General features: G+C 56.0%; 1 protein-coding gene across 3 annotated transcripts in view; it reads left to right on the top strand.

The window, feature by feature from the left end:
- The window catches only part of WHRN (whirlin), a 46,577-nt gene extending 20,725 nt beyond the window's left edge, over nt 1-25,852 (top strand). The window contains exons 3-13 of one of the 3 annotated variants that reach the window (XM_042052432.1): nt 3,910-4,035; nt 11,940-12,142; nt 12,439-12,475; nt 13,989-14,201; nt 14,741-14,947; nt 16,678-16,710; nt 20,678-20,749; nt 21,139-21,721; nt 23,527-23,705; nt 24,348-24,470; nt 25,114-25,852. In XM_042052432.1, coding sequence (XP_041908366.1) covers nt 3,910-4,035; nt 11,940-12,142; nt 12,439-12,475; nt 13,989-14,201; nt 14,741-14,947; nt 16,678-16,710; nt 20,678-20,749; nt 21,139-21,721; nt 23,527-23,705; nt 24,348-24,470; nt 25,114-25,296 — 1,959 coding nt within the window. In that variant the 3' untranslated portion in view covers nt 25,297-25,852. Of the gene's footprint in view, nt 1-3,909; nt 4,036-11,939; nt 12,143-12,438; nt 12,476-13,967; nt 14,202-14,740; nt 14,948-16,677; nt 16,711-20,677; nt 20,750-21,138; nt 21,722-23,526; nt 23,706-24,347; nt 24,471-25,113 lie in introns of all 3 variants that reach the window. The other 2 variants (XM_042052431.1, XM_042052433.1) reach the window with 2 other exon arrangements.
- The last annotated feature ends 780 nt before the right edge of the window (nt 25,853-26,632 follow it).

Below are 26,632 nucleotides of genomic sequence, written 5' to 3'. Positions count from 1 at the left end.
ACTGGGACAGCTCTGGTGGCTCTGGCACCCCCCAGCTGCTCCCAGGACTCAGTGAATGGCTGGGAGCCAGCTCTGCCTCCCCGCACTCGCTGTTTGTAGGATGTCTAGACACAAACTGTGGGGTTTCCTCAGGAAGCAGGAGGAGGATGAGCCCTGCCAGCCCCCCGAAGTGCCGTTTGTGTTGTGTGGCAGCAGTAATGGCCTGGAGATAGCTGTCAACGTGGCTGAAAGCTCCTCAGCCACACAGCCGTGTGCTGAGCCGTACTGGGGCAGGCTAATTCCTGTCTGAAAGGCCTTTTTCTAATGGCAAAATTGAATCTGTCAACAGGTAATTCCATAAACCCAGACAGAAGGAATCCTGTGCAGGAATCAGCTCAGAGCAAATGCCTCACTGATTATGGCTTTTTTTTTTTTTTTCCCCCTTCATTTCCTGCTACAGGAGATGGCAGATGTTTCAGGGTTGAGACAGAAATTAAAACTGTGACCTTGAACTTCCCAGTGTTCCTGTGTGATGCACGCAGGAGTCGCCTGGGGCTGGGCACAGCCTGGGAATGGCACAGGGAAGGAGGTGGGCACTGGGCAGTGACGGTGCCATGGTGAGCCTGGGAATGCCTGGCGAGGTGTGGGGGGTGACCTTGCCTGGATGTTACTGTGCCTTTAGTACCCAAAGGGGCTCCAGGAGAGCTGGAGAGGGACTTGGGACAAGGGCATGGAGGGACAGAACACAGGGAATGGCTTTAAGCTGAAGGATGATAGAATTAGATGGGATATTGGGAAGGAATTGTTCCCTGGGAGGGTGGGCAGGCCCTGGCACAGGGTGCCCAGAGCAGCTGGGGCTGCCCCTGGATCCCTGGCAGTGTCCAAGGCCAGGCTGGACATTGGGGCTTGGAGCAGCCTGGGACAGTGGGAGGTGTCCCTGCCCATGGCAGGGGTGGCACTGGATGGGCTTTAAGATCCCTTCCAACCCAAACCATTCTATTACTCTCCGAAGTCCTCAGTTTTCCCCACAGAACAGCTGCCCTTGTTTGCTGCCTGGTATCAGCACAGTCTGGATTTAGGAGCTCAGAGTGATCCCAGCTCTCCCTGAGGGGTGTTACAGCTTCTCACCCTAGGTGAGCTTCAGCCAGGGAGGAGGGAAGAAGCATGAAGTGGAAATGGAACCAAAATGCCCTCTTTGGCCCGAGCCTTGGCACCGGAGGGTTCATCACACGTGTGCCAGCCTGAGTGGAAAAGCCCAAGCAGAAGGGCCTGGCCCAGGGAATGCTGTGTCGAGGGTCTGTTCCCAGAGGGGCCCTGGATCATCACTGTCCACTGGGAACCACTGGGAACCACTGGGAACATCAGTCTGGTCACCGGCCAAGCTCCCTCCTTGGGCAGCACAGCTGCGCTCGTGCCTCAGTGTCACCGCAGAGCCGTGTGTGGGGCCAGGCTGCAGGAGTGTGGCAGTGCTGTGCCTGGGACAGTCAGCATGGCAGGGCCACCCCTGCCGTCACCACGCCTGCGCTGTGCCCATCCCTGGAGACAGAGACCCTTGGGAAGGGACTGCAAATTGTCCCCTGTGATCCCTAAGCCCTTGGCATGGAGCGGCTCAGCCTTCGCTTCATCCCGGCCATCAGCTTATCCCTCCATTCCTCCTTCCCTCCCAGCCTGACCCCCCTGAGCCTGCCAGCACTCACTCCCTTCCCCAGCCCTTCCCAAAACCTGCAGTGTGTCCATGAGCTGGATGCTCCCTGGCTGTTTCCCTGCCACTCTGTTCCCGGCAGCTCCTGCCGCAGGGCTCATTCAGGGAGCTGTAGCTATTAGCTGATTAAGAGATGCAATTAAGCCCTCAGCAACCCGACTTTCTGGGCTGCCAGCAGCGATGTATTGTGCAGGAGTGCTGAGGTTTTTCCACACAGCTCGGGTTTGCTGGTTTTCGTGGCTCCAGGCTTTCTGTAGCCGTGGCTTTCCTGCCTCTGGAAGGGCAGGTTTGCCCGGTGCAGGGGTGAACAAAGCTCACGTGGCAGCACCTCAGCTGCAGAGGGACAGGGGGTATCTCTTACTCCACCTGATGCTCTCCCCATGTGGGGGGAGCAGCTTCTCAGCTTACCAGGATAGTGTTAAAGGGAAATGGAAATGTCTGGATGCAGAGCTGCCCCTCCTGTTGCTAAGCCCAGCACATATAAATGTCATGCAGGGACTTAGAGAGAGAATGTTGTCATTCCCAGTGTATTTTGCCCTGATCTGTGATTCCAGGCACCTTGCTGCATCCCTCCTACTTGTATTTTTCTCGACATTGGGGAATTTTTGAGAGCTACAGCCACAGTGGGGTGAAAAACTTACAGCACGGAAATCCCAAATGCCATCAGACAGATCGGGAGGGAACAGCCCTTCAGAAAAGTTGAATATTTTCCTAATTTTCAAAACCACTCAGCAAAGTGTTCTGTGGTCCAGAGTAAGGTTTCTGTGTGAAGAGAAAACCAAACTGCCCTTGGATGTGATAGGCAGCTGCTCCTTGGGGTGGGTTCAATGCCCTGCTCATCTCTCCAGCCTGAAGCGTGAAGGTCTCTACAATTCCTTTACAATCCTTCAATGCTAAAATTGTTTCCAGCACTTTCTGCACTCTAAAGCAGGGAAAGGAAACCAGGGAACATCAGGTTTTTTTCAGAGAAGGATGCTGGTACAGGTAGTTGATGTCTGACAGTTCTCATTCCAGCTTTGCATCCATTTCTGTAAGTCCAAAATGTGCAGCCTTAGGTAGATTTGTGTCCTGCTGCTGATTGCTGTGTTTCTATCACCAAGACAGAAAATGGGTTTTCAATACCAGCCACTCTAAGACTGGCCTGAATTCCCTCTGTGATGCTGTGTCCTCTAGAAAGATGGATTAATTACTGACTTGAGGCTGGGAATTATTTTTCCATCCAGGTAAATGTGCAAGATTTTGGGTTGACTGCAGTGAAGGAGTTTCAGTATAAAAGCCCTTTACGAACAGCCTGTTCCTGGTTGTTTCTATCAATGTGAAACACATTTTGGCTTTTCTCATTTGTTTTTATTCCCGCTGTCTACTTTTCTCCAGAAGTGACTTAAAACTTGGGAGCAAAGCAAAAAAACAAGCCTGGAGTTATTCATTTAGAAAGTGTCATGCAGCGAGTGAACAAAGGCCATTTTAAATGGAGAGTCCTCGAGGGAGCAGAGCACAGGCTGGCTCATGCACTCAAAATTATCAGCTGAACCTCCAAATATTGTCAGGCCCTGGGAGGAGGAGAGGGTGGAGGAAGGCAGGTGGGAGCTGGGTTTGCAAATCAGCATTTGGTGGGGAGAACATCTGTGCAGGTGCTGCCTGGCAGGGTGTGGGAAATGTGAAATATCTTCTGCACTATGTGCTGGATGTTTGTTTGATGGGAAGTTTGTCCTGGCATTGTTAATTGGAGATAATCAGGCACATGCCCCTGTGGGGAGAGCACCTGGAGTGGCCCTGCACAGCCAGCACTGCACCAGGAAGGGCAGAGGACTGGGCTGGGCTCATTCCCAGTCTGGGTGGAGAGGGATCATGGCTCTGTTTGCACAGGGCAGGGGTGCCAGAGGGGGAATTCACAGCCAGTGCTGGCTGGCATCACCCCACTGGTGCTCATGGGGTTTTGGGGGTTGCTCTCAGGTCGGTCTCTACCCCTGAGAGATACCTGTAAGAGGAGAGAGTGGAAAACTGCCGTGGATCTGCTGATTTATGGCTGAAAATCCACCGATATTTAGCTGAGCCTCTCAGCCTCCAGAGCTGGCTTTTCCTCCCGGTGTCCCTGCTGCCCCCTCAATCCCACAGGAGCTGCTGTCCAACCCAGGGCACAGCAGGGGTGCAGCTCTGTGGCTGTGTCCCACCTCTCTTTGGGGCAGCACTTGGACACCACATAAATGTCCCTTCCTCTTCCTCTGCAGGTGAATCTGGTCCTGAACGAAGGCAAATCCCTGGGCCTCATGATCCGAGGAGGAGCAGAATATTCCCTGGGCATCTACATCACGGGTGTGGACAAAGGCTCTGAGGCAGAGAGCACTGGCTTGAAGGTGAGAGCGATCCCAGAGGGGGTGGGCAGTGACACAGGAACGTGTCCAGGTGGGTTTGGGATGTCTCCAGAGAGGGAAACTCCACATCCTCCCTGGGCAGCTATTCCAGAGCTCTTCCACCCTCAGGGAAAGAATTTCTTCCTCATGTTAAAGTGGAACCTCTTGTGTTTTAGTTTGTGGTGTTGCTGCTTGTCCTCTCACTGAAAAGAGTCTGGCACCATCCTCTGACACCTCTTGGAGATATTTATATGGATTGATGGGATCTCCTCTCAGTCCTCTGCTCTCCACACTAACCAGGCCCAGCTCCCGCAGTCTCCTCATCACAAAGTCCCTCTCACCTTGCTGAGCTGGCAGGGAGGAGTTTTCCATTAAAGATCCTGGTCTGGTGCCCTCTTCCTTCATCCTGCATCCAAAGCCGCTCGGTTTGGAGCCAGTGCTGTGCTCGAGGTGCTCTCACTGCCTGCAGGGCACGATTTTAGAGGCCAGCTCTCAGCTGGGGTGTGCTGGCTCCTCCTGAAGCACTGGCATTCACAGGGATCCTGTGTTACCGAGCAGAACCAGCGGGATCACCCTCGGGATAGGGATGCCTTAAGAACCTATAAATGAAACAACACACCCTTCCCAGGTAACATCAGTGGAGGAGGTCATATAAAGGTTGGTCTTTACTGGAGGCCTCTGGGGCAAACATGGAAAATGTCCACGAAAGCCCACCCACACGGGGTGAGCACAGTTTTTATATGTTTAACAAATTAGCATAATTGACAAAAATCCCCAATTAAGAGCACAAGAGGTGATGCAATTTCCCCCCCAGGTCAAAGCCCCTTCTAAATCCTCCCCCCTCAGATGGGACTGAACTTTGTTGATGAAAATGTGTCTGGAAGAGCTGGTTTTGGCCTTGGTTCCCGAGGAGAACCGAGATGGGATAGGGGCTTTGGAAGGTGTTTTGTCTTTCTGCTTAGGGAAAAAGTAGGGAAAAGCACCGGGAGAACTAGCCATGGATACACCAGGCTACAGAGCTCCAAATGTATGTGTGAAGAATACAGAGGATATATAAAAGAAAAAAGACAAAAAACATTAGGCATCAACAAAACAGGGCTGATCCTCATCCATCAGCAGGCTGGCCTCGGCTGCATCCACCTCAGTCCACACTCAGGTTCCTCAGCGATGCTCTGGGGTTTGGCTGGGCCCTTCTGAGGCTGCACTGCTCAGAGTTGGCTGCAGAGCTCTTGTGAAGGGAGATCTACACCTCACTCATCCCGTCACGTGCACACACATCACCCCGAGCTCCTCCAGCCTTCCCTGGAGATCCCAAGATGTTCCCTTCTCTGAACAGCCTGGGGTCACAGCTGATCCTGGAAGGGACATTTGGGGTTAAAATTGTGTGTGTTCACCAGTGAAATGAGTTGGAAAGGGAGCCACTGGAGGGATCTCTGTGCCACTCAGGGATGGGGCACGTTTGACTCCTCAGGCTGGATCATTTTACTTCAGTCAATGTTTCTTTTCTGGTGTGTTTTTCTCTCGAAATGACCCAATTCCCTGCAATGATATCCAATCACTGCTTCCTCCAGTGCAATCTCATGGGTTCTGAGGGTCAATTCTTTCCTATTCCTTATGTCAGTCGACATCTGATGGATGTTAAACTCTGAAATGTTCTCCCAGTCCCCTGGGCTGGTGCTGGGCTGCTGAGGGTGAGGGGTGATCTGCTCTGATCCCCTCTCTGTCTGTGCAGGGAGGCATTTCTTGGACTCACTGATCCTAAAGGTGTTTTCCAACCTAAAATTCTGTGATTCTGTGATTTCTCCATCGATCAGCCCTGGCCTGTTTAGGGCTCAGCCTTAGCTTTGTTCAGTGGCCCCATAAAGTCCCTTAAATCTGTCAAAGCTGGCAGCACGAGCTGGGGCCGGTCTGGTGGAGAGGGCTGGGACAGACATGATCCTGTCCCTCAAATTGTTGTGGCACTGAGGTCACCAGGGTTCCCTTCGTAGCCAAAGAGACTTTTAGGGGAAATGCAGCCACTGCTGAGCTGTCCTGAGCGCTGCAGACTCCTGTTTCCCTTTTTGTCACAGAATAAAAACGCTGCACTTGGAGGTTTGGATCAATCCAAGTTTTAATCTCTCTCAGGTTCTAAGCAGGAAAATGGACGCTGGGCCATGAGGGGGTCGCTGGGGCATGGGACAGGGACTGTAGGAGCATCCTACAGATGGCAGAGTGCTTTTCAGGCAGCAGAAATGCTGCTGGAAGCTCCCTGCAGATCCTTGGTCTCTCTCAGAGTGCAGGATGCTCCTCTGGGCTGGCACCTCTGCCCACACCCCTGGCTGGCTGCCCAGCTGTGTCCCAGGGATGTCGGTGGCAGTGCTCTGGGGCACCAGGATTTCAAGGCAGGGACAAAAAGAGGCACAGGACAATTTGTTTCTGCTTGGTAGAGCTGGAAAAGGGAGGGACTGGCTGGAGGTGCCATGGGTGACCTTGCTGATGCCACCATTTGTCCCCTGTGCCAGGGTCAGGATCCATCTCCTAAACACCAGAAGCCTGAAGGTTTAAAGACAGGATAAGAAAAAAGAAGCTGCATTGTTCTCCTTGGGGGTTTTTGTTCCTGTTTGATTCCGTACTGCTCCAAATCCCCGGTTTTGCTGCGCTGGGGAAATCGCTGCTTTTCTTTCTTTTCCATCCCCCTGCCAGTGAGCTCAGCAGAGGAGATGCCACAGGGACAGTCCCAACAGCAGAACACTCAGCTGAATCCCTCCATCCTCATCCCATGCCTGCTTGCAATGCCAGGGAATAACCACACTCAGCACCCGGAGCAGTGCCAGTTCCCTGTCCCCCCAGCTCCTGCCACTGTTGTTTGCACACCTGAGCCTCTGCTTGTTGATTCTGGAGATCTCCCTCCTCGCTGCTCTGTTCTCCAGGCAGTGATTTGTGTGTCCAGCAGGCTCCTGCTGTGCTCAATGTCAGCCTTGGTGTGATTTCAGGTCCTCACAGGCATTTCCCACCCTGATTTGTGTGTGCTACGGGCTGTAAATTTAGTGCTGCCTGGAGGTTTGGGGGCACAAAAGGCCTTTTATGTCCTGCTGTTAGACATGGTTGGGTGTAGATTGCTGCTCCAGGAGGTGGTGGAAGGGATGTGATGCCACAAGGAAGCAAGAACTGGTGGATAAATGTGATTTCCAGGTAATTTGTTGCTCTCTAAAATGGAAAAACTGGGGGTTTGTTCAGTGTGGGCTCAACACAGCCTCGCTGGGTTGATGGGGAGGTTCCTGCTGACTTCCCAGGAGTGGATCCTTCTGTGGGGTTTGCTGCTTTCTCTGAGTTCGTTACCAGAACTGAGCTCGTTCTGAGGTGATGTTTAGATGAGACACAAGAATTCCTTCCCTGGGAGGGTGGGCAGGCCCTGGCACAGGGTGCCCAGAGCAGCTGGGGCTGCCCCTGGATCCCTGGCAGTGCCCAAGGCCAGGCTGGACATTGGGGCTGGGAGCAGCCTGGGACAGTGGGAGGTGTCCCTGCCCATGGCGGGGGTGGCACTGGATGAGCTTTAAGATCTCTCCCATCCCAAACCCATCTGTGATTTTGCCACACATTCCATTTTTACCTCCTGGTATCTATGGCACCGAATCAGAATTTTAGACTGTTTTAATAATAACTAAAATAAATAATCAATATCTTACACTTCCCTTAAATTTTGCTCGAAGGGCAAACAAAAGGCATCAAAAGCCAGGCAAAACCAAGGGACTTTCTCTGAGGCCCAGAAGCTTTTGCCAGCTCTGGGAACAGGGACCAAGGTCCTGGATGAGGGTCCCAGAGGAGCTCCAGCCCTGCTGTGCTGGTCCAGGTGCTGCTGTCCTGCTCCCTCAGCAGGCAGAATTCCAGCAGAAACCAGGCTGGGTCTCTGCAGTCAGTCAATAACTAAATATTCATAGTCTTGGCCTTGGCCTTCTTGATGTTCATTCATGAAACTTCTGACAATGTGTTCTTCGGGCGTGTTTTAAAATCTGCTGCCTCCGAGGAAGTTCTGAGAGTGAAAAGTGGGGGTTAGCAGAGAGCTGCAGAGGAGGGAGGTGAGTCAGCCTTGTTTGCTTTCAGCTTCTGTCCTTCCTGCCTCCTTCATGACATTCCCAGCGGTGCCATGCACGAGCTGAGCTCCTGATGCTGTTCCTGGCTCTGCTGGCCCTGATTTCTTCCTTGTTCATTTTTCCTGATGCTGTTTCTTGTCAGTGGGGTTGGGGTTTTTTTTCCTTCTTAAGCAACTTTTGTTTTCTCTCCTTGACCTTTAAATCAGAAATAGTGGATTTCAGGGAGCTTGCTTTGAGCAAACAACTCAATATGGAGTTCCCAGAATGAGGGCTGGGGTGAGAAGGGCTGCCACAATCTGTATTTATCCAGATATAAGAGGAGAGGGAAAGGGAGACTGTAAATAGGGAGAGGTGGATGATTTTACATCAGCAGTGGCTGTCACAGAACAGAGAGTAATTTAAGCTGGAGAACATCTCCAAGATCATCGTGTCCAACCATTCCACCACTGACCCATGTCCCCAGCTGCCACATCCACACGGATTTTAAATCCCCCCAGGGATGGGGACACCACCACTGCCCTGGGCAGCCTGTGCTGGACAACATTCTCCTTATTTTCCCTAAGATCCAATCTAAACCTCCCCTGGCCCAGCCTGAGGCCGTTCCCTCTCCTCCTGTCCCTGTTCCCTGCCAGCAGAGCCCGACCCCCCCGGCTGCCCCCTCCTGTCAGGGACTTGTGCAGAGCCACAAGGTCCCCCCGGAGCCTCCTTTGCTCCAGGCTGAGCCCCTTTCCCAGCTCCCTCAGCCTCTCCTGGTGCTCCAGCCCCTTCCCTGGACACAATTTGGTGCCATCTGAAAACTCCCTGGGGGTGCCCTCAATCCCCTCATCCCAAAAGCCTTGAAAGCTGCTTTGTGTTTGAGGTCTGGACACAGGAAAAAATGAAGTAAAAGCCTTGTGGCTCCCTCAGAGTGTGGGGGATGAGCTGCACAGTGAGAAGGTCACCGAGGAGATTCATGGTACCCAAGATATGGCATTTCTCCTGGTCCTTCCAATGTTGTCACCTTGATGGGGACAGAAAGCTGAGAGGCAACCAAAATCCTCCCCCCAGCAATGCCACAACCACTGCCACGCCCAGAGAGCCCCTTCCCTGCCTGGGCTTTCATCTCCACTCTGTGCCTGGACTGTTCCTCCTCTTTGGGCTGCCCAGTGTTTGGGGAAAGGGCCCATTTTCAGACAGCCACGGCACCCCTCATTCCCTGCCTTGCTCCCAGATCTGTCCTGGATCCTGTGTTGGACATGGATCATCTGCCCTGACCCGTTTCCCTCCTGGAAAAGCTGAGCACTGCCTTATTTTTCCACAAGCCTTAATTTGGTCAATTCCAAATTGATCCATACATTTTCCTGCCCATATTTTTAATTTCTTGAGGGGCTTTTGGTAATTATTTGTGCTGGAGAGAGGCTCCTTCTACTTTAGTGGTATCTCCAGCATCATTTAGCCTCTCTCCTGGCCTTTTAGTGGCATTAAAGAGGACTGATGCCAGTGCCAACCCATTTGGCATCCCCTTGGCCCTGTTATTCCCAGCTCAGTTTGGTGTCATTTAACATCAACTCGCATTTAAAATCTCTCGCCTATTTTTCTGTCTGTGTGATTGAATTTCTCCCAGAGCCAATTCTGATTATTTTTAGGAGCTCAGAACCCTTGTCTGAAGCCCATTAAGTTTCTCTTGACTGCGCCTCCTCTTCCCCACTGTCTCCAGAAGGAGCAGGAGCCAAGGCTGTCATCGAGGTGTTCTTTCCAAGCTCTCTTCCTGTCACGGTCTGTCACCTTTTGCATGTCACGTTCAGCCCCTGCATTTCAGGCTACATTTTTCCCTAGGAAATGAGAATAATCCACATTTTCCGAGGTGTTCAAGCATTCAGCGTGTCCTGGGTATCCACCCACCACAGCTGAAAAGTAATTCCTGAAATATCCACGGCAATAGTTTTCCTGTGTTTTATTGTGACTTTTTTTTTTTTAATGTCTTATTATTACTTCTTTTATTCTGTGCCATTTTGGAGCTGTGAATCCAGCAAATCATTTCTCAGGGTCAGCTTTTGCTCTGGTAAATGGTTCTTTTTCATCTCTGCAGTTTTTTTGTTACTTCTCCACTTGTCTTTGACTTTGGGGCTGGGAAAATATAATTATTGTCTATGTTAATTAGCAAAAAATCCCGGACCCCTCTGGTCTCCCTGATGTTACAAGAGCTTGCCAAGCTCCTCCTGGTTCACTCTTAAAAGCAGAAATTAAAGAAAGATTATTAAACCTGTGTAACTGTCCTGAACCAAAAAATCATGAAAATTTAATCCCTGCTATGGAACACTATTAAAGATACGTAATTGCAATAAAACTGCCTAATCAAATTGGGATTTTTATTGTTTTGGTGCTGCAGTGAACCAGCAAAAGGCATTTCAGGGCACTGCCTGATGGATCAGAAAGACCTGGAGATGATACTCCTTGCACCTGAGCGGGTGTTTCTCTTGGCAGTTTTTAATTTCCCTCCCGTGTTATGTGAGCAGTCAGCGATTTTCTGACAGGGGATTTAAAGCTGACAGAGCTCCAAGGGAACCTGAGGTACTTGTGGAGCCGCATGGCTGGGAATGTGGCCATTTGTGTCATTTGCCTTCCCCTGGGCTCCCTCCCTTCCCATTTCTGGGTGTTTTGGGTCACTTCCAACACAAAGCGTCGTATTTTATGATGGAGAATGAGGCAAAGCCCCTCGGGGTCCCTGGGTGGAGCTGAATGTGGAGCTGAGCTCTGCTGCATCTGGACTCAATGATCCTAAAGGTCTTTTCCAACCCAAATGATTCCGTGATGCTCCGTTTTTCCCCTCAGGACCACTCTGAGCATCCTCCCAGCCTCACTGCGCCTCCTCTGCCCTTTGAGCAGAGGGAAGGGTGAACAGGAGCCCTTCTCTGGCCTCTCATTGTTGCCAGCAGTATTTTGTAGAGCTCCATCCAGTCCCACCCCCATCATCTCCTCTCTAAATTTAACAGGCCTAATCTCTTCCATCTGTCCTTTCACAGGCACCTTCATCTGCCTCTGATTATTTTTGTTTCACTTCTCTGCAACTTTTCCCTCCCTGTGTGTCCTTGCTGGGAGGGCAGAGAAGAAAACCCCACTGTGTTTTGGTGGAGCTGAGCTGAGGCCTGTGGTTAAGCAAAGATAGGAAAGGGCAGTTTCAAAACTGTGCTTTATCAGAAAAAGGGTGAATTGTGATACGGGAGTGAGGAGGAGCAGCTCTGGATGCCCTGGAAGCGCAGAGGAAGAGGAGCTGGGATGAAGGGTGAAACACCAGATGGGTGCTGTGTCTCAGACAAGGCCTGGCTGTCAGGGAAGCTCCTCATTCCAGCAAAGGCCTTGCCCACAAAATGAAATCTCTTAGGAGCAGCTGGGGAGGAAACAGGAGAGGGGAGATGGAATGCAGCTGTCCCAGATGCTGTAGTTTGCAGAGTGCTGGAGGCTGTGGTGAGACCCTCCCTGCTGCATGCAGAGATCTGAGGTTTGGGGCTTCCACAGAGGGTTTCTGGCCTCCCGGAGCAGCAGGAGGGACTGGGGCTGGAGGCCTTGATGTTCTTTGGGGTTGGTCTGGTTGATGGAGGAGACTGGGCAGATCAGTCTGAGTTGAGATCCTCAACAGGCTCCTCCAGGCATCACAGACTGGTCCTCACTGGCTCCCAGCTTGAGGGCTTGGTCTCCATCCAGCAGCATTTTTTTTTTCCCCTGGTCCCTCCAGTTGCTGTGTCCCTAATTTGGTGCTGGGTTAGACTGGGCAGCTCCTCCCTGCTGGGAGAGGAAGGTGTTATTCCCAAGAGGAAAGCTCCATGGACTTGCCAGGCTCCCCCCATCCTGATTCCACAGGTGGGAGACCAGATCCTGGAGGTGAACGGCCGGAGCTTCCTGAGCATCCCCCACGACGAGGCCGTGAAGCTGCTCAAGTCCTCCCGTCACCTCATCATGACGGTCAAGGACATCGGGCGCCTGCCCCACGCCCGCACCACCGTGGACGAGACCCGCTGGATCACCAGCTCCCAGCTCGGAGAGACCCTGGTCAGCTCAGCAGGGTATGTGCCCAGGGAGCTTTTTGAGGGGGGGTCTGTCAGCTCAGAGTCCCTGGGGGTGCTCGTGCTTCCCCGGGAGGGTGGGGACCCCCAGCCTGTCCGTGGAGCTCCCAGTTCTGGGGTCCATTGAAGCATCTCTGGCCTGTAAGGTGGAGCAGGTCTGGACAATATTGTGCTGTCCCTTCCCCTTCTCCCAGGCCAGAAGCTTTTGGCTCTCCAGAGAGGAGAGAAGGTGCCAGGTGTGGTGCCAGGTGTGGTGCCAGGCACTCAGTGCTAACTGGTCTTCTCCCTCCTTGCAGGGCAGTGGGTGACCATGCTATGGACGTGGCAGCCAGGGTAAGACATTCCTGATGCCTTGGGAAAAAATCTCATTGCTATTGTGTTTTATTTTCTGTGGGAGGGAGGGATCTGTGCTCCTGGTTTTAGCAGGGTTTTAATGGGCCTCTCTGCTCCCCGCCCCATGTTGGGTTAGGGTTCTGCTGGGTTCTGCAGACAGTGACACAGTGGTGTCCCCTCTCCTGTGTCACTTCTGAGCACATCTGGTGCCCTCTGGCCTGGCAATGAGCACCTTAATGGGCAAGGGGCAATGATCACCCATGGGCAAGGACCGTGGGCACCCCCTCCACCCTACCATGATTCCTTCCTCATGGTGGCTGTCTCTGGGCCCTGGCAGCTGCTGGGATCTGTCCCAGCCCTCTGCAGCTCACCAGGCACAGGGACTCATCCCGTGCTGTGCCTGCAGCCCCGTGCCAGCATCTTCTCCCCACACCTCTTTGCAAAGCACATTGCTTTTAAATGGAAATGAAGGAGGGAGGTTTCACAGGTGGCTCTCGATGATAACAGCTTTGTACTCTTTGCTGGCAAAACATCTTCCCCAGCCTCAGCTCCTCTCTGTCTCTGGGATAGTCAGGGTCTTGTCTGGCTCTGTATCCCTGTGCCAGCTCTGCCTGGGAGGAAACAGCAAGGATCTCCCCTCAGAAATCCCTCTCAAAGGAAAAACGTCTTTCATATGCAGCCAGGCTTGTCTCTCCCTGGGGCTCCTTTGGTTGCCAGTGGCTCTTTCTTCACCGAGGTCTGCTTCAAGCTGGCAGTGGGGGTAAATGTGCCTTTTCCACAGGATGGGGAGCTGGCCTGTCTCCCGTGGCCCCAGTTCCCCCAGCTCTGCCAGGGAGGAGCACAGCCTGGGGTTAAATCAGTGCCTGGGTGGGGGACAGTTGCTGAAAAGGGCTGGGAAGCTGTTTTGTTTTTCAACTGGTGCTGCATGAACTCAGAGAATCAGAGTATCACAGAGTATCCCGAGCTGCAAGGGACCCACCAGGATCATCCAGTCCAACCCTGGTCCTGCCCAGACCCCCCAACAGCCCCACCCTGGGCATCCCTGGCAGCGCTGCCCAAACGCTCCTGGAGCTCTGGCAGCCTCGGGGCCGTGCCCATTCCCTGGGGAGCCTGGGCAGTTCCCAGCACCCTCTGGGGGAAGAACCTTTCCCTGCTCTCAGCCTGAGCCTGCCCTGGCCCAGCTCCAGCCGCTCCCTGGGTGCTGTCCCTGGCCCAGGAGCAGAGCTCAGCTCCTCTGATCATGGCTCTGCAGCTACCCAAAAAAGTGGTGACACTGAACAGCCTTGCTGATGAATTCCTGAGGATACCTCCTTCCAGTCATTCCCAAAATCCTCCTTCCAGTGTGATTCCCAGCTCCGCCACAGGCAGTGTCTGACACGCAGGCACAGAGGGCTGGTGGGCAGAGCCCAGAGCAGGGACACTCCTTGGTCCAGCCCGGCTGTCTGAGCAGAGCACTGCCCTCCTTCCCACTGCCAACCCTTTGGCCTGCCAGCCTGTCCCCTGTCCCCTGCAGCCCGTGTTCTACCGGGGGCTGGCTGGCTCGCAGGTGACCCTGAGCACCATGGTGAGCCAGACCCGCGTCATGCTGGAGGAGCAGGCCCGGCACCTGCTCAACGAGCAGGAGCGGGCCACCATGGGCTACTACCTGGACGAGTACAAGGAGGGCAACATCTCCGTGGACGCTCTGGTCATGGCACTCTTCGAGCTGCTCAACACGCACGCCAAGGTGAGGCCCACGCCAGGGCAGGGACGGCTTCTTGGGCCTGGTGGGCTGAGCAGAGTCACTGGCACAGTGTGGACATGGTCACAGTGTGGACATGGTCACAGTGTGGCCCAGTGATCTGCTCAGGGAAGGGGGGAGGTTTTGGAAGCCAAATCCACATTATCATGGAACCATCACAGATTCCCAGACTGGTTTGGGTTAAAAGGGAGCTTAAAAATCATCTCTTTCCACCCCCTGCCGTGGGCAGGGACACTTTCCACTATCCCAGGTTGCTCCAAGCCCTGTCCAGCCTGGCCTTGGACACTTCCAGGGATGCAGGGGCAGCCACAGCTTCTCTGGGCAACCTGTGCCAGGGCCATTCTGGGGGATGCAACCTGGTGTTCAGTGGCAGAGGAGCTTCTGGTCACATTTAGGACCAAACCTCCTGCATTACCTGCCAGTAAATCTCACTGCCACTGCTGCCCATGGTGGGAGGGAGGTCTCCAGCTTCCCAGGAACGTGATTGTGCTCCAACCTGTCTCTGGCTGTGTGTGCCTGGCCAGTTCTCGCTGCTCTCCGAGGTGCGGGGGGTGATCTCCCCACAAGACCTCGACCGCTTTGACAACCTGGTGCTGAAGAGGGAGATCGAGTCCATGAAGGCCCGGCAGCCTGTGGGGCCCAGCACCGACTCCTACTCCATGATGTCCTACAGCGACACCGTCTCGTCGTCCAGCAGCCACTTCACTGCCACCACCGTCAGCTCAGCCCGGGTAGGTCCCTCCTGCCTGATCCCGCTCCTTTCAGCACCTCCTCCTGGCAGTCCTACAGCAAACTGCTTTCCCTGGAGCGGTGTAAAGGCATTTACCCCACAGGGAACCCTGTCGGGTCAGCAAACTGCTTTCCCTGGAGCGGTGTAAAGGCATTTACCCCACAGGGAACCCTGTCCGGTCGGTTTCCCCTATGGACTCCCCCAAAGGAATTTTTCCGTGCAGTCTGGGTGATTTGTTGGCGATGCCATGACATGTGCTGGGTATCTCTGTGCTCCTGACACTGAGGTGCTGCTGTCCCCTGCTTGAGGGCTGCGTGTCCCTTCATCCCAGTGAGGGATGGAGCCTGCCTTGCTTCCAGAAATCCACTGGAGCTGCACCCACACTGAAATCCCAGCAGTGCACCACTGCCATGCCATGTCTGCTGCTCATCACCAGCTCTTCAGTCACCTCCCTGAAGATGCTGCCTGCCTGCTCCCCATCGCAGTGGGAGCCACAGTGGCCAGGCAGCTGCATCCCATTTCCAGCCCATTCTCCAGCACTCGGCAGCAGCAGCAGCAGCAGCAGCACTCCCACGTCTCTGCCAGGCCCCTGTCGCACGCACCGTCTAATTAAGTTACTGTAATCACCTCAGACTGTGCAGGCACTCAGCCCCCAAATTAATTTCCTCGCCATAAAATGCCTTTCATCATAAATGCATTAGTAACCTTGGAAATTAAACCCTTCGTGGAAAGGAGGAGGAACAATGGGCTCTGTGCTGGTTCCTCAGCAAGGAAAGCAGCCCGCAGTGCTGGGATGGGGCTGGGGAGGGTCCACCCTGAGGAGGGGGCTTTCCTGGGCCTCTGCCTGCCTGTGAGAGGCCTCAGAGCATCAGAGCTGTGCTTTTGTCCTGTTAAACCCACAAGTACCCATAGCAGAGCCACCTGCTCTGGTCAGGAGGGATTTCGGTGAGATCCTTTCTGGATCCGCATAAACAAAGTGAGTTTGGCTCTGCTCTCCAAGGAGCTGCTGGGAAAATTCTTCTGAGGGCTGGCACAGGTCTGCCAGGACTGTGTGCTGAGCGTGACACCCTGCTCTCAGGCTGTGCCCGTGCCCGGGGCTGGTGCCATGTGCTCCCAGGTGTGCTTCCTGCTGCTCGGCATGTGCCAGGCATGGCTGCTGGGTCTGATGTGTGAGCAATGGCCTGACCCCACCTGGCACATGAGCCCAGAGCTCGGGGAGAGACACCAGGGTGCTGCTGCGGCACAGAGAAGGGAGTGGGCACTGCTTTAAAAGTTTCCTTCAAGAGCAGTGTCCCTCAGTGCCACTGCAGGGCATCCCTGGCTGTGTGGCACCTCTTCCCATGGATGTGAGAACACACCCTGCTCCAGGCGCTGCCCGGTGATGGGAATGCTGGCGCTGCAGATGGTTGTGCCCACTCGTGCTGAAACAGCTGCCAAGCACCAGCTCACTGTGGATGGGTGCTTGGATAGCAGGAGAGATGCAGGGCAGGGCTCCCAAACTGCTCTCTCCGCCCTCAGCCCCTGCTGCTGTTCCCCTCCCCAGCACCCCTCTCAGGAGGGGCTCACTCCAGCCTTCCCACCCAGCCCTGGATGCCGCTGGGTGTGGATTCTGCAGGGAGGCTTTTGGGGTCGGGATTTGCTCAGCTCACTCGTTTGTTCTGCGCCTTCCCTGACGTTACATTTTCGCTTTTTTGCTTGTTTTCCTCTGCCCTCCCCCTGGCACATCCCCAGGAGCGGCTCCTGTGGCTCATAGACCTGATGGAGGTAGGGGCTGCAGGGGCTGGGTCAGTGTGTGTGTGTGGGCAGGGGGAGGGCCGGGCTGGCCAGGGAGGGCTGCGGCTCCTGCACGTGCACGGCCACCTCTTGCCACCCATCTCTGCTTTCCTCCCGTGGCTCTGCTGAGGAGAGCTCCTTCCCCCAGTCCTTGGCGCTGCAGTGCACACAAGGCTCAGCTTGAACCAGACCCAGCTGCTACCTGAGGGCCACGGACACCTCGGGGATGGGGTTTTGGAGCCTGTCAGAGCCCAGCCTGCCCTCCCTGCCCTGCCTGCTGCTGGGCTGTGTGGCTGTGTGGGCACCCTGGCTAAATACCAGTAGAAAAATCATAGAACACAGAATGGTTTGGGTTGAAAGGACCTTTAAAGTCCATCTAATTCAATGCCGCTGCAGTGAGGAGGGACATCTTCCACTATCCCAGGTTGCTCCAGCCTGGCCTTGGATGTTCCCAGGGATGGGGTAGCCACAGCTTCTCTGGGCACCCTGTGCCAGGGCCTTACCTCCCTGTGAAAAAACATTTTCCTTCTATCTAATCTAATCTAATCTAACCTGCCCCTATTTTAGTTTAAAACTATTCCCCTTCATGTTATCACAACAAGCCCTGTTAAAAAATCTGTCCCCATCTTTCTTAGAGCCCTCTTTCAAGTAGTGAAATGCCACACAAGGTGTCTGCAGAGCCTCCTCTTCTCCAGGCTGAGCAGCCCCAGCTCTCTCAGCTGGCTGCTCACATCCCAGCACACCTCAGGATGGGGCAGAATTTTTCCTCGTGGGCCGTGAGTGTGCAGAGATCCGTGGGCAGTTCAGTGCACTCGCAGTGCGTGCGAGAAATCCTCGCGTGGGCTGCAGCAGGGACGTGGCAGAGCCCCAGGAACCCCAGTGCCCATCAGGGCTGGGGGGAGGTGCAGGCTCCAGGGTGTGCAGCTCATTCCCTGCTCCTCGGCCGGGAGGAAATCACAGGGTCAGCGGCAGCACAGAGAGCAAAGGGTGGAGCTGGGAGAGAGGAGCTGCAGCTGTGAGCTGTGGGAATTCCCTGTGGGAATGGCGCTTATCCAGCTGTTGCATTCCCAGGTGGAGTTTATCCCAGGCACCCCAAACCGTGGGACACTGATCTTTTTGGCTTTGTGACACCAGGCCAGGCCACCTGTCCCGTGGGTTGGCAGGTGAACTTCCACCAAAAATCAGCAGGGTGAGGCTGGGCAGGCCCTGCCGTGGGATAAGGGATTCCGTTAAGGAATGCTTGAAGGATTCTTGGGAATGAGACAATGCTGTGGTTGACAGTGCCAGCCACGGATGCTCAGCCACTGTCTTGAGTGTCACCAGTACCTCCTGGAAATCCTGGGACTCGAGATGAGTCCTGCAGGGCAGAGATTGGCTGCAGACTGCAATAAGCAGGTGCAGCATGTCTGACCAGAGCAGTGGGAATTCCTGGTTTTTCCTGGCATTCCCTTTGTCCCTGCCTCCAGCCCAGCCCTCAGTGTTGGGCTGAAGGAATTGATATCCCTGTAGGTTTTGTTTTTCCTCTCCACCACCTCCTGGCAAAGCTGCTGCCATCCAGAGGTGTCTTCTCCTCCCAGGGCTGGTTCCAGAGGTGCTGGCTTACCCCAGCTCCCTTGGATATCCCACCTGGAGGGTTCCCACGTGCTGGGAATGATCCTCTCAGAGGATGAGGATGGAGACAGTGAAACCATTGCATGGGGGTCACTGTGCACCCTCAGAGCCCCTAAAATCTGGACCAAGGGCTTGGGGCTCCTCCATCCCTGTGGCTGCATTCTGGAGTGGGAGATGAAAGGGAAGAGAGGAGGAAAGCCAGGCTTATTCCCAGGCTGGTGCAGTTGTTCAAAATTGAAACCCCGCAGGACTCAGGCTGAGTAGCTCAGCAAAGCTCTTGTTAGCAGTAACTGGAAATTAGGGGACTGATTTGGAGCTGAGTGGTTAATTAAAGGTTGGGCTTCGTTCCCTGGGGAGGTGTCAGTTTCTCCACCCTTTAATCTGCAAGTGAAAACTGTCTGCCTGTCTGAAAGATGCTCTGCAGCTCCCTCACTCCTGCTGGGGACTCTTTGTAGGATAAGAAGGACAAACATTTCCCAGCTGCTCTGAGAAGGGGCTGGAACGGCCTCACCTGGCCCCAGTTTCTGTGGAGAACTGGAAAATAGATGGGGTAGAGGAGCAGCAGGGAGCAGTTTCCTCAATAGAGACTCATTTTTCAGGGCAGTGGCTTCCATGAATCTTTCCAGGGAAATCCAGGAAGGCACAGCCTGGAAATAGCCAATTCCTGAAAGCAAATGTGCTTAAAAGCCATCGTGTTTTATGGCCCAGAGCAATCACTGCTTAATTGCTTCTGCCCCCGAAGAACTGAGCCTGGGGAAGGGCAAATCTCCTGCTCACACCCTGCAGCAGCCAGAGCTGCCCTGAGGAGGAGCAGCAGCATCAGTGTCCCTGGCAGTGGCACTGTGGGCACAGGGACAGCTGCTGTGCCCACCCAGCATCTGCAGAGGAGCCACAGCTCAGGGCAGACTGGTCCTTGCTACCAGGCCAGAGCTGGGGGACGTGGCCTGTGATGGGCACAGGGTTGGGGGACATGGCCCTGGGAGGTTTTAGGGGGACATCAGGCAGATTCTTCCCTTTTTGGTAGTGACACAACTGTGACAGTTTGGCTGCTCCCAGTCCTATTCCCCAGAGCAGCTGTGGCTGCCCCTGGATCCTTGGAAGTGTCCAAGGCCAAGTTGGACAGGGCTTGGAGCAGCCTGGGACAGTGGAAGGTGTCCCTGCCCATGGCAGGGTGTTGGAATTAGATGATCTTTAAAATCCTTTTCCAACCCAAATCCTTCTGTGCTTCCCATTTAAAAGCCACCTGCCCTTATGTTGGAATAATTGAGGATGAAGCCACCCTTTGCCCGAGGAAGGAAAGTTTCCCAAGCGAAGCCTTTACCTGTCACTCCCTGAACAAGCTGTTTCTTTGTGTTCCCATTCTCCAGGGCTCCTTCAGAAGCCACGGAGATAAAAGCACTTTGCATCAATGTTTTTGCTGTTCCTCTAATGGTCTTAATTGTCTCCCATGTCTATTTTGGGAGGCGAACATCTCACAGGCACAGCAGCAGCCTCCAGCAGCTGGGGGGGATGCAGATGCAGCGGCGTTTCAGCTAATCAGCTGTTTACCCTGCAATAAACAGCAGGCACTCACACACAAACCGTGCCCTGCCCCATCCACAGAGCCCTGCGAGCGTGACAGGAGCCGAGTTCAGCCTTTCTGAGCAGCAGCAGCCTCTCTGCAGAGCAGGAGTTGCTGCGGGAGGGGGGCCTGAGGCTGAGTTTGCCCTGGCAGGGGCACCGGGGGAGCTGGGGATGTCCCCCCGGCAGAGGATTCCCTCAGCAGGGCCAGGCACAGCTCTGCTGTGCCCCGCACTCTGCCGCCCTGACTTAGCCAGGTGCTCGTTTGCTCTCCTTGGCTGCATCCATGGCCTCTCCCTGGGCCCAGCCCTGCTGACAGATTCCCACAGCCCTTCCGGATTGCTGGAGCTGTGAGATCCTCAGAACGGTGGTGTGGCATTTCCTGGTGACGTTTTTGACTCATAAAGCAGTGGCAGCGGCTTCTCTGTGTCTCAGACCCACTGCTTTGGATGCGGGGAAGGGTTTTAAATTTCTACTTTCCTTCCTCGGGGAAAAAAATCCAGGTATTGAACCTGCAGCCCTCAGGTTCCTGCCTTGCTTCCAAATTCAGCAGGAGGAGCTGATTTGGGCCTAGAGGAGCTCACCCCAACTTACCAGGTCCACAGCATGCTTGGGAGGGCTGGGGGTCTCCAGGGAACCCCCAAGGAGGCAAAAACCTTTGGGTGAGACTGGCCCTGCATGGGGAGGGGTTTGGAGCATCCCTCTGCCCGTTCCCTGTGATGCTGGCACTGCGCTGGTGGCTCCTGCTGCTGTGCCACAGCTTTCTCTTCCTTCTCTGCCCTCTCAGAACACGTCAGAGCTGGAGGGAGCTGGGGACTGCCACCAGAGCAGCATCAACACCCTGCCAGACGTGTCCCTGGTAAGGAAAGCCCTGCGCGGAGCTGGGTGGGAGCAGGAGGCAAACTGGGGGGTACTGGGATGTGCCTCAGCTTCAGCAGCTCTGCCGTGTCAACCCCCCAGGGGCGTCACTGAAGCCAGCTGATCAGATGGGTTTAGGAGAGGGATTCTGGCTGGATAGGAACAGCCTTGTGCAAACCAAAGCAGAGGTTGGGTGGTTTGTCCTGTAATTGTGCTCATCTGTGAGTCATGTTCTTACGGTCAGAAGGTCAGGAAGGTGTTTCTGGAACATGGTCAGAAGGTGAGGAAGGTGTTTCTATAACAACCAGCTCCTTTAGCCATGGTCAGTGTGAAAAGATGAAGACACTGAGCCTGGGCATGGCATCCTAAAAACTGTTCTTGCTTTGGCAGGATGATCTCTCCTCCTTCCCAGAGGAACCACCCAACTTCAAGCCTCCTCCTCCTCCATCAGCCCCCCAGACCCTGGACCCCTCCTCTGCCCAGCACCGGATCCCAGGGAAGGACAAGCCCAAGCGCCCCTCCTCCGAGTCCTCCCAGTCTGGCCTTTTCTTCGTGGCCCCCCGAAACCCCTCTCCCCCTCCCAACGCCCCCGAGAAGGACACGGTCAGCGTGACCTCCACGGCCTCCACGTCCACCGAGGATTCCGCCCCCAGCGCCATCTACGCCACCATCTCGCCGTCCCTGCACAGCTCCCGCCGGCCGGCGGACGCCCAGCTCTCCGTGGTCAGCCAGCACCCCATCGGGCCCTTCCCCAGGGTCCAGTCCCCAACCAGATTGAAGAGCCCGTCCCCGGAGGGGCTTCAGAGCCCCCCATCCCCGTCCCCTCCTCCCCCGCCCCCGCACCCGGCGCCCCCTCCCCCGGACAAGGGCAGCCCCCAGGCCGTGGCCAACCAGCATTTCATCATGGTGGAGGTGCACCAGCCCAACAGCGAGCCCGACGTCAACGAAGTGAGGCCCCTACCCCAGGCCAGAGGTGGGTGTCACCTTAGCAGCCGGGAAAAACCATCCCTGGGGTGTTCCGAGAGAGAGGAACGGGACAGGAGGCAGATCTCAAGGTTTCAGGTCTCATGATGGATCTCATGATCCAAGGGATGGAGCAGCTCTGTTATGGAGACTGAGAGAGCTGGGGGTGTTCAGCCTGGAGAGGAGAAGGCTCCAGGGAGAGCTCAGAGCCCCTTGCAGGGCCTAAAGGGGCTCCAGGAGAGCTGCAGAGGGACTGGGGACAAGGCATGGAGGGACAGGACCCAGGGAATGGCTTCCCACTGCCAGAGGGCAGGGCTGGATGGGAGATTGGGAAGGAATTGTTCCCTGGGAGGGTGGGCAGGCCCTGGCACAGGGTGCCCAGAGCAGCTGGGGCTGCCCCTGGATCCCTGGCAGTGCCCAAGGCCAGGCTGGACATTGGGGCTTGGAGCAGCCTGGGACAGTGGAAGGTGTCCCTGCCCATGGCAGGGAGTGGGATAAGAGGAGCCTTAAGATCCCTTCCAACCCAGGCCATTCTGTGATCTCAAGGACCAGAAATAATCCTGGTCTTTTCCAATTAACTGTGTATTTTTGGGGGGAGGGGGGGAAGAATCTAATTGTGCCTACACTCAGCTCGGGAGTCACGTTTATCCCGGGAAAAAGAAGTGGAGGTGAGGGAGCAGCGTGCGGGGCTCCATGCGTCCCTCGGAGATGGAGAGGGAAGGGAATCCAGGGGGTCCCTCGGAGATGGAGAGGGAATAGGGGTCCCATGGGCTCTCGGAGATGGAGAGGGAAGAGGGGTCCCATGGGCTCTGGGAGACGGAGAGGGAAGAGGGGTCCCATGGGCTCTCGGAGATGGAGAGGGACTAGGGGTCCCATGGGCTCTGGGAGATGGAGAGGGAAGGGAATCCAGGGGGATCCAGGGGGGTCCCCGGCCCCCCGCGCTGCGGGGCCGACACGAGTGGCAATGTCGCCCTCGTGTGGCACGGTGCCGTCACTGCAGGTCAGTGCGGGCGAGGGGCGGCGGTGCCGCTGTGCCGGACCCCCGGCTCTCCCTGCAGGTGCTGCTGCGCCGCTGCTCCTGGCATTTCCAGTCTCCATCTGCACTTGGCCTTCATCCTCAAAGGGCAGAAAGCTCCTACATGGCAGCGCCTCTTCGCTTGGCTGTGTGCCTGTCTCCTCGCTGACCCTGCTGTGGAGCATGGGCTGCATAAACTGGCCTCTAGCAGGATGCCTGAATTCAGCACTCTCTTCCTCCATCCCAGTCTGGGGTCTGGGTTGGATCCCAGGCGAGAGTTTGAGGCCACTTGTCCCTTGATGCTGCCTGTGCACAGCTCTGCTCTTCTGACTGGGGGCTGCAGTGAGGTTGGGGTCAATCTCTCCTCCCAGGAAACAGGGACAGGACAAGAGGGAACGGCCTCAAGCTGTGCCAGGGGAGGTTCACGTTGGATATTGGGAAAATTTCTTCACTGAGAGAGTGGTCAGGCAATGAGAGAGGCTGCCCAGTGGTGGAGATCCTGTCCCTGGAGGAATTTTAAAGCCGTGTAGATGTGGCACTTGGGGCCACAGTTTAGAAAGTGGCCTTGGCAGTGCTGGTCTTGTGGTTGGACTCAATGATCTGAGAGGGCTTTTCCCACCTAAGCAACTCCATGGTTCTGAAAGGGCCTGCTTGGGAACCTTGCCCTGCAGCCCCGGTGTGAATCCCAGGGAAGCTGCCCAGCCCTGGGAGCAGGAGCTGCCCTCGCTCCGTGGCCCAGGGGCGCTCGGCCAGCCCCGGCCCTGGCACTGCCCGCCCGCTAACGCCGCGTCTCTCCCCAGCCTCCACGCTCTCCCAGCTGTCGGACAGCGGGCAGACCCTCAGCGAGGACAGCGGGGTGGACATCGGGGAGGTCGAGACGAGCGGCAAGGACAAGAGCCGGCAGCCAGGCCCCGGGAAAAGCCGGAGCCTCAAGGAGGCCGCGAGGAGTGAGGGGGTGCCAGAAGGGGCCTCCAAGCCGGTGAGGGGGGCCTGGGGTGCTGCTCTGTGTGGGAGGGGGCACCCGGGGCTGTGCCCCACTGCCTTGGCTGCCTGTTCCACTCCCTCTGCCCACAGGCAGCAACCACTCGTCTGTGCTTTGCTGGGATATTTATCCTCTTTGCTGAGCCCAGTCAGCTCTCTGGGGGGGCTGAGTTGTGGGGAAAGGGGTCAGGAGTGGATGAGAAGGGCGCTGTAGGGCTGATTCACTCTGTCCTGGGTAAATCCCACCCCTCCCAGCTCCAGCAAGCAGCTGCCTGGGGCATGGGAGAATTCCTGGCTCTAAAGGGACATCCACGGGCCACATGAGTGAAGTCACCCATCGCCCAAAAGGGAAGGTGGCAGCAGCTCTCAGATATAAGCTGGGTGTTTCTGCAGGTGGTGAGGCTGAGGGACACAGGCAGGCAGGCAGGCAGAGAGCTGCTCTGCTCCTCCCCAAACCCTTCCAGACCTGCCCAGAGTTGGGGTTTTGGATGTCAGGAGTCAGAAAGCAGCTGCAGGCTGTGTCTGTCCCTCTGTGGTGGCAGCCAGAGTGTCCCTGCCTGCTGTGGTGCCCTGGCCGAGGGAGCACGGCTGGCACGTGGTGTCCAGGCCCCCTCAGCAGTGCTGCCCTCTGTCCCCACAGCCAGGACTCCTGGAGCCCACGTCGTGTCTGATCCGGGTGTCCAAGAGCGCTCCCACCTTGGGCATCGCCATCGAGGGCGGCGCGAACACGCGGCAGCCGCTGCCCCGCATCGTCACCATCCAGGTAGGGCGGGCTGGGATGGGAGAATTCCATGCCCATCCCATCCCATCCCATCCTTCTTCTCCCTGGACCGGCTGGAGAAAGCCCTTGAGCTGTGGCCACGGGGATTTTGGAGGTTTGTCCCCCACTACAGCCCTGCACCTCCACAGGCACGGTTCTGCTGTGCTGAGGGATGGCATCCATGTCCCGTGGATGATCCCATCCCAGAACACACCTCCTGCGAGCCAGCTATTTGCTCCAGACATCTCAAAGGGGATCAGGGCAGCCCTGAAAGCTTGGCTGCTGTCTCCAGATGTCTGGAAACTGCCAGACAGAGGATTGAGGAGGGGGAATGGTGGATGGGAGCCAGAGAACTGAGCCCTCTGGAGCTGTCCCCCTGTTTGCTGTTTACTTGGGGCAAAATTCAAGTTACTTACGGCAAAAAAAAGCAAAGCCAACTCTGCCTTGGTTATTCTTGGCCACCCCAGCTGGCTTCATGCTCCAGGAGCGAGCAGGGGGGAGAAGCCAAATTCATCCCCTCTCTGCAAAAAGCAAAATATTTCACATCCATCATATCAGATATGAAATATTCCCCATTTTTCCCCTCACCCCTGCTTGATGCAGGGAGTGGTGGGAGCATGAGCTGACACACCTCTCTCTCCTGCAGCGGGGAGGCTCAGCACACAACTGCGGGAAGCTGAAGGTGGGACACGTCATTTTGGAGGTGAACGGCACGGGGCTCCGAGGAAAAGAGCACCGGGAAGCCGCCCGGATCATCGCCGAGGCCTTTAAGCTGAAGGAAAAGGACTACATCGATTTCTTGGTCACAGAATTCAACGTCGCCCTTTAGGAGCGGGGCTTTGGCGGATGGGGAGCACTGGGATGGGGATGAAGGACGGCGCCGAGGGGTGACAGCAGCGTCCCACCGCACGCAGCCCTCGCCCTCTGCGCCACCCCGCACGCGCAGACACCCCCGGCTTGTCCCCAAATGTCCCTGCGCCCGCTGCAGACTCGCTGCCTGCATAGGGCAGGCTGAGAACGGGCAGAGATCAGTGCACGTCCCTTGAAGTCCCCATCCCTGTCCTCTCTGGGGCAGGGAACATCCTCTCCCCCTCGGCCAGGCTGGGAGCGGGGTGGGAGGGCGGCAGAGTCTGGGTGTCCCCGCTGTCATTTGAGTGCCACACACAGAGCGAGGTGGGCCCGTGGCTCAGGCTGGAGGGGTTTTTGGGGGGTTGCTGCTCCCTTGGGTGCTCGTCCCCAAGGTGCCCAGGTGGGTGGCACCGGCCATGGGTGGGGATGCAGAGAGAGCAACCGGAGGCCTTGTAAATCGCTGGCAATGTCGTCGTATTTATATATACAGAGCTTGTGCTTTTAATTTTTCAATAAATCTATCAGGGTAGAAAAAAGGCTGTGCTTGGGGGGTGTTCCGGGGCTGGGATGAGGGGATGAAAAGGGGCAGGGGTGCCAGGATATTTTCCCTAATATCCTGGGAGTTGCCCAGGGCTGGCAGGGCGGATGGGAGTGCAGTGGTGGTGGTGGTGGGCTAGGAGGGGATGCTCTGTGTCAGCCCCATCCCATCCTTGACCTATCCAGTTCTTATTCCCATCCTACCCCATGCCCCATTATCCCCATGTTGCTCCATCCCATCTCATTCTTTCCCATCGCATCTGCTCCTCATTCCTACCCCATCCCTTCCCCATTCTCATTTCAATCCCTGCCAAGGATCCCCGGAATCGGGGATCTCATCCCATCCCATCCCATCCCATCCCATCCCATCCCATCCCATCCCATCCCATGGGATTCGGGGAATGGGCAGCGCCCCGCCAGGGGGTGCCCGCGCTGCATAAATTATGCCAATGAGGCCGCCCACCGCGGCTCTGATTGGGTGCCAGCCGCGGGCTATGCAAATATAGAGTGGGCGGGGGTTATGCTAACGACCTCCCGCTCGGGGCGCCGATTGGCGGAGTGCGGCGGATATGCTAATCAAGGGAGGCCACGCCCCCTGGCGCCGCGGGCCGCGCTTTTGTCCGGCGGGGCCGGGCCGGGACCGGGATCGGGACCGGGATCGGGATCACAACCGGCACCGGGATCGGGATCGGGACCGGAGCCGCCCAGCGCCGGCCGAGGAGGCGCCCGCCGGGCTCTCCCTACAGGTGGGCAGCGCGGGGCGCTCGCGGGGCGGGGGG

This window comes from Corvus kubaryi, unplaced genomic scaffold, assembly GCF_017639235.1.
Source record: "Corvus kubaryi isolate FWS band 111438036 unplaced genomic scaffold, C.kubaryi_AGA036_p1.0 78, whole genome shotgun sequence".
NCBI classification, from domain to species: Eukaryota; Metazoa; Chordata; class Aves; order Passeriformes; family Corvidae; genus Corvus; species Corvus kubaryi.
Note: the sequence above shows the minus strand (reverse complement) of the source record. Positions and strands in the feature narration are given on the sequence as shown.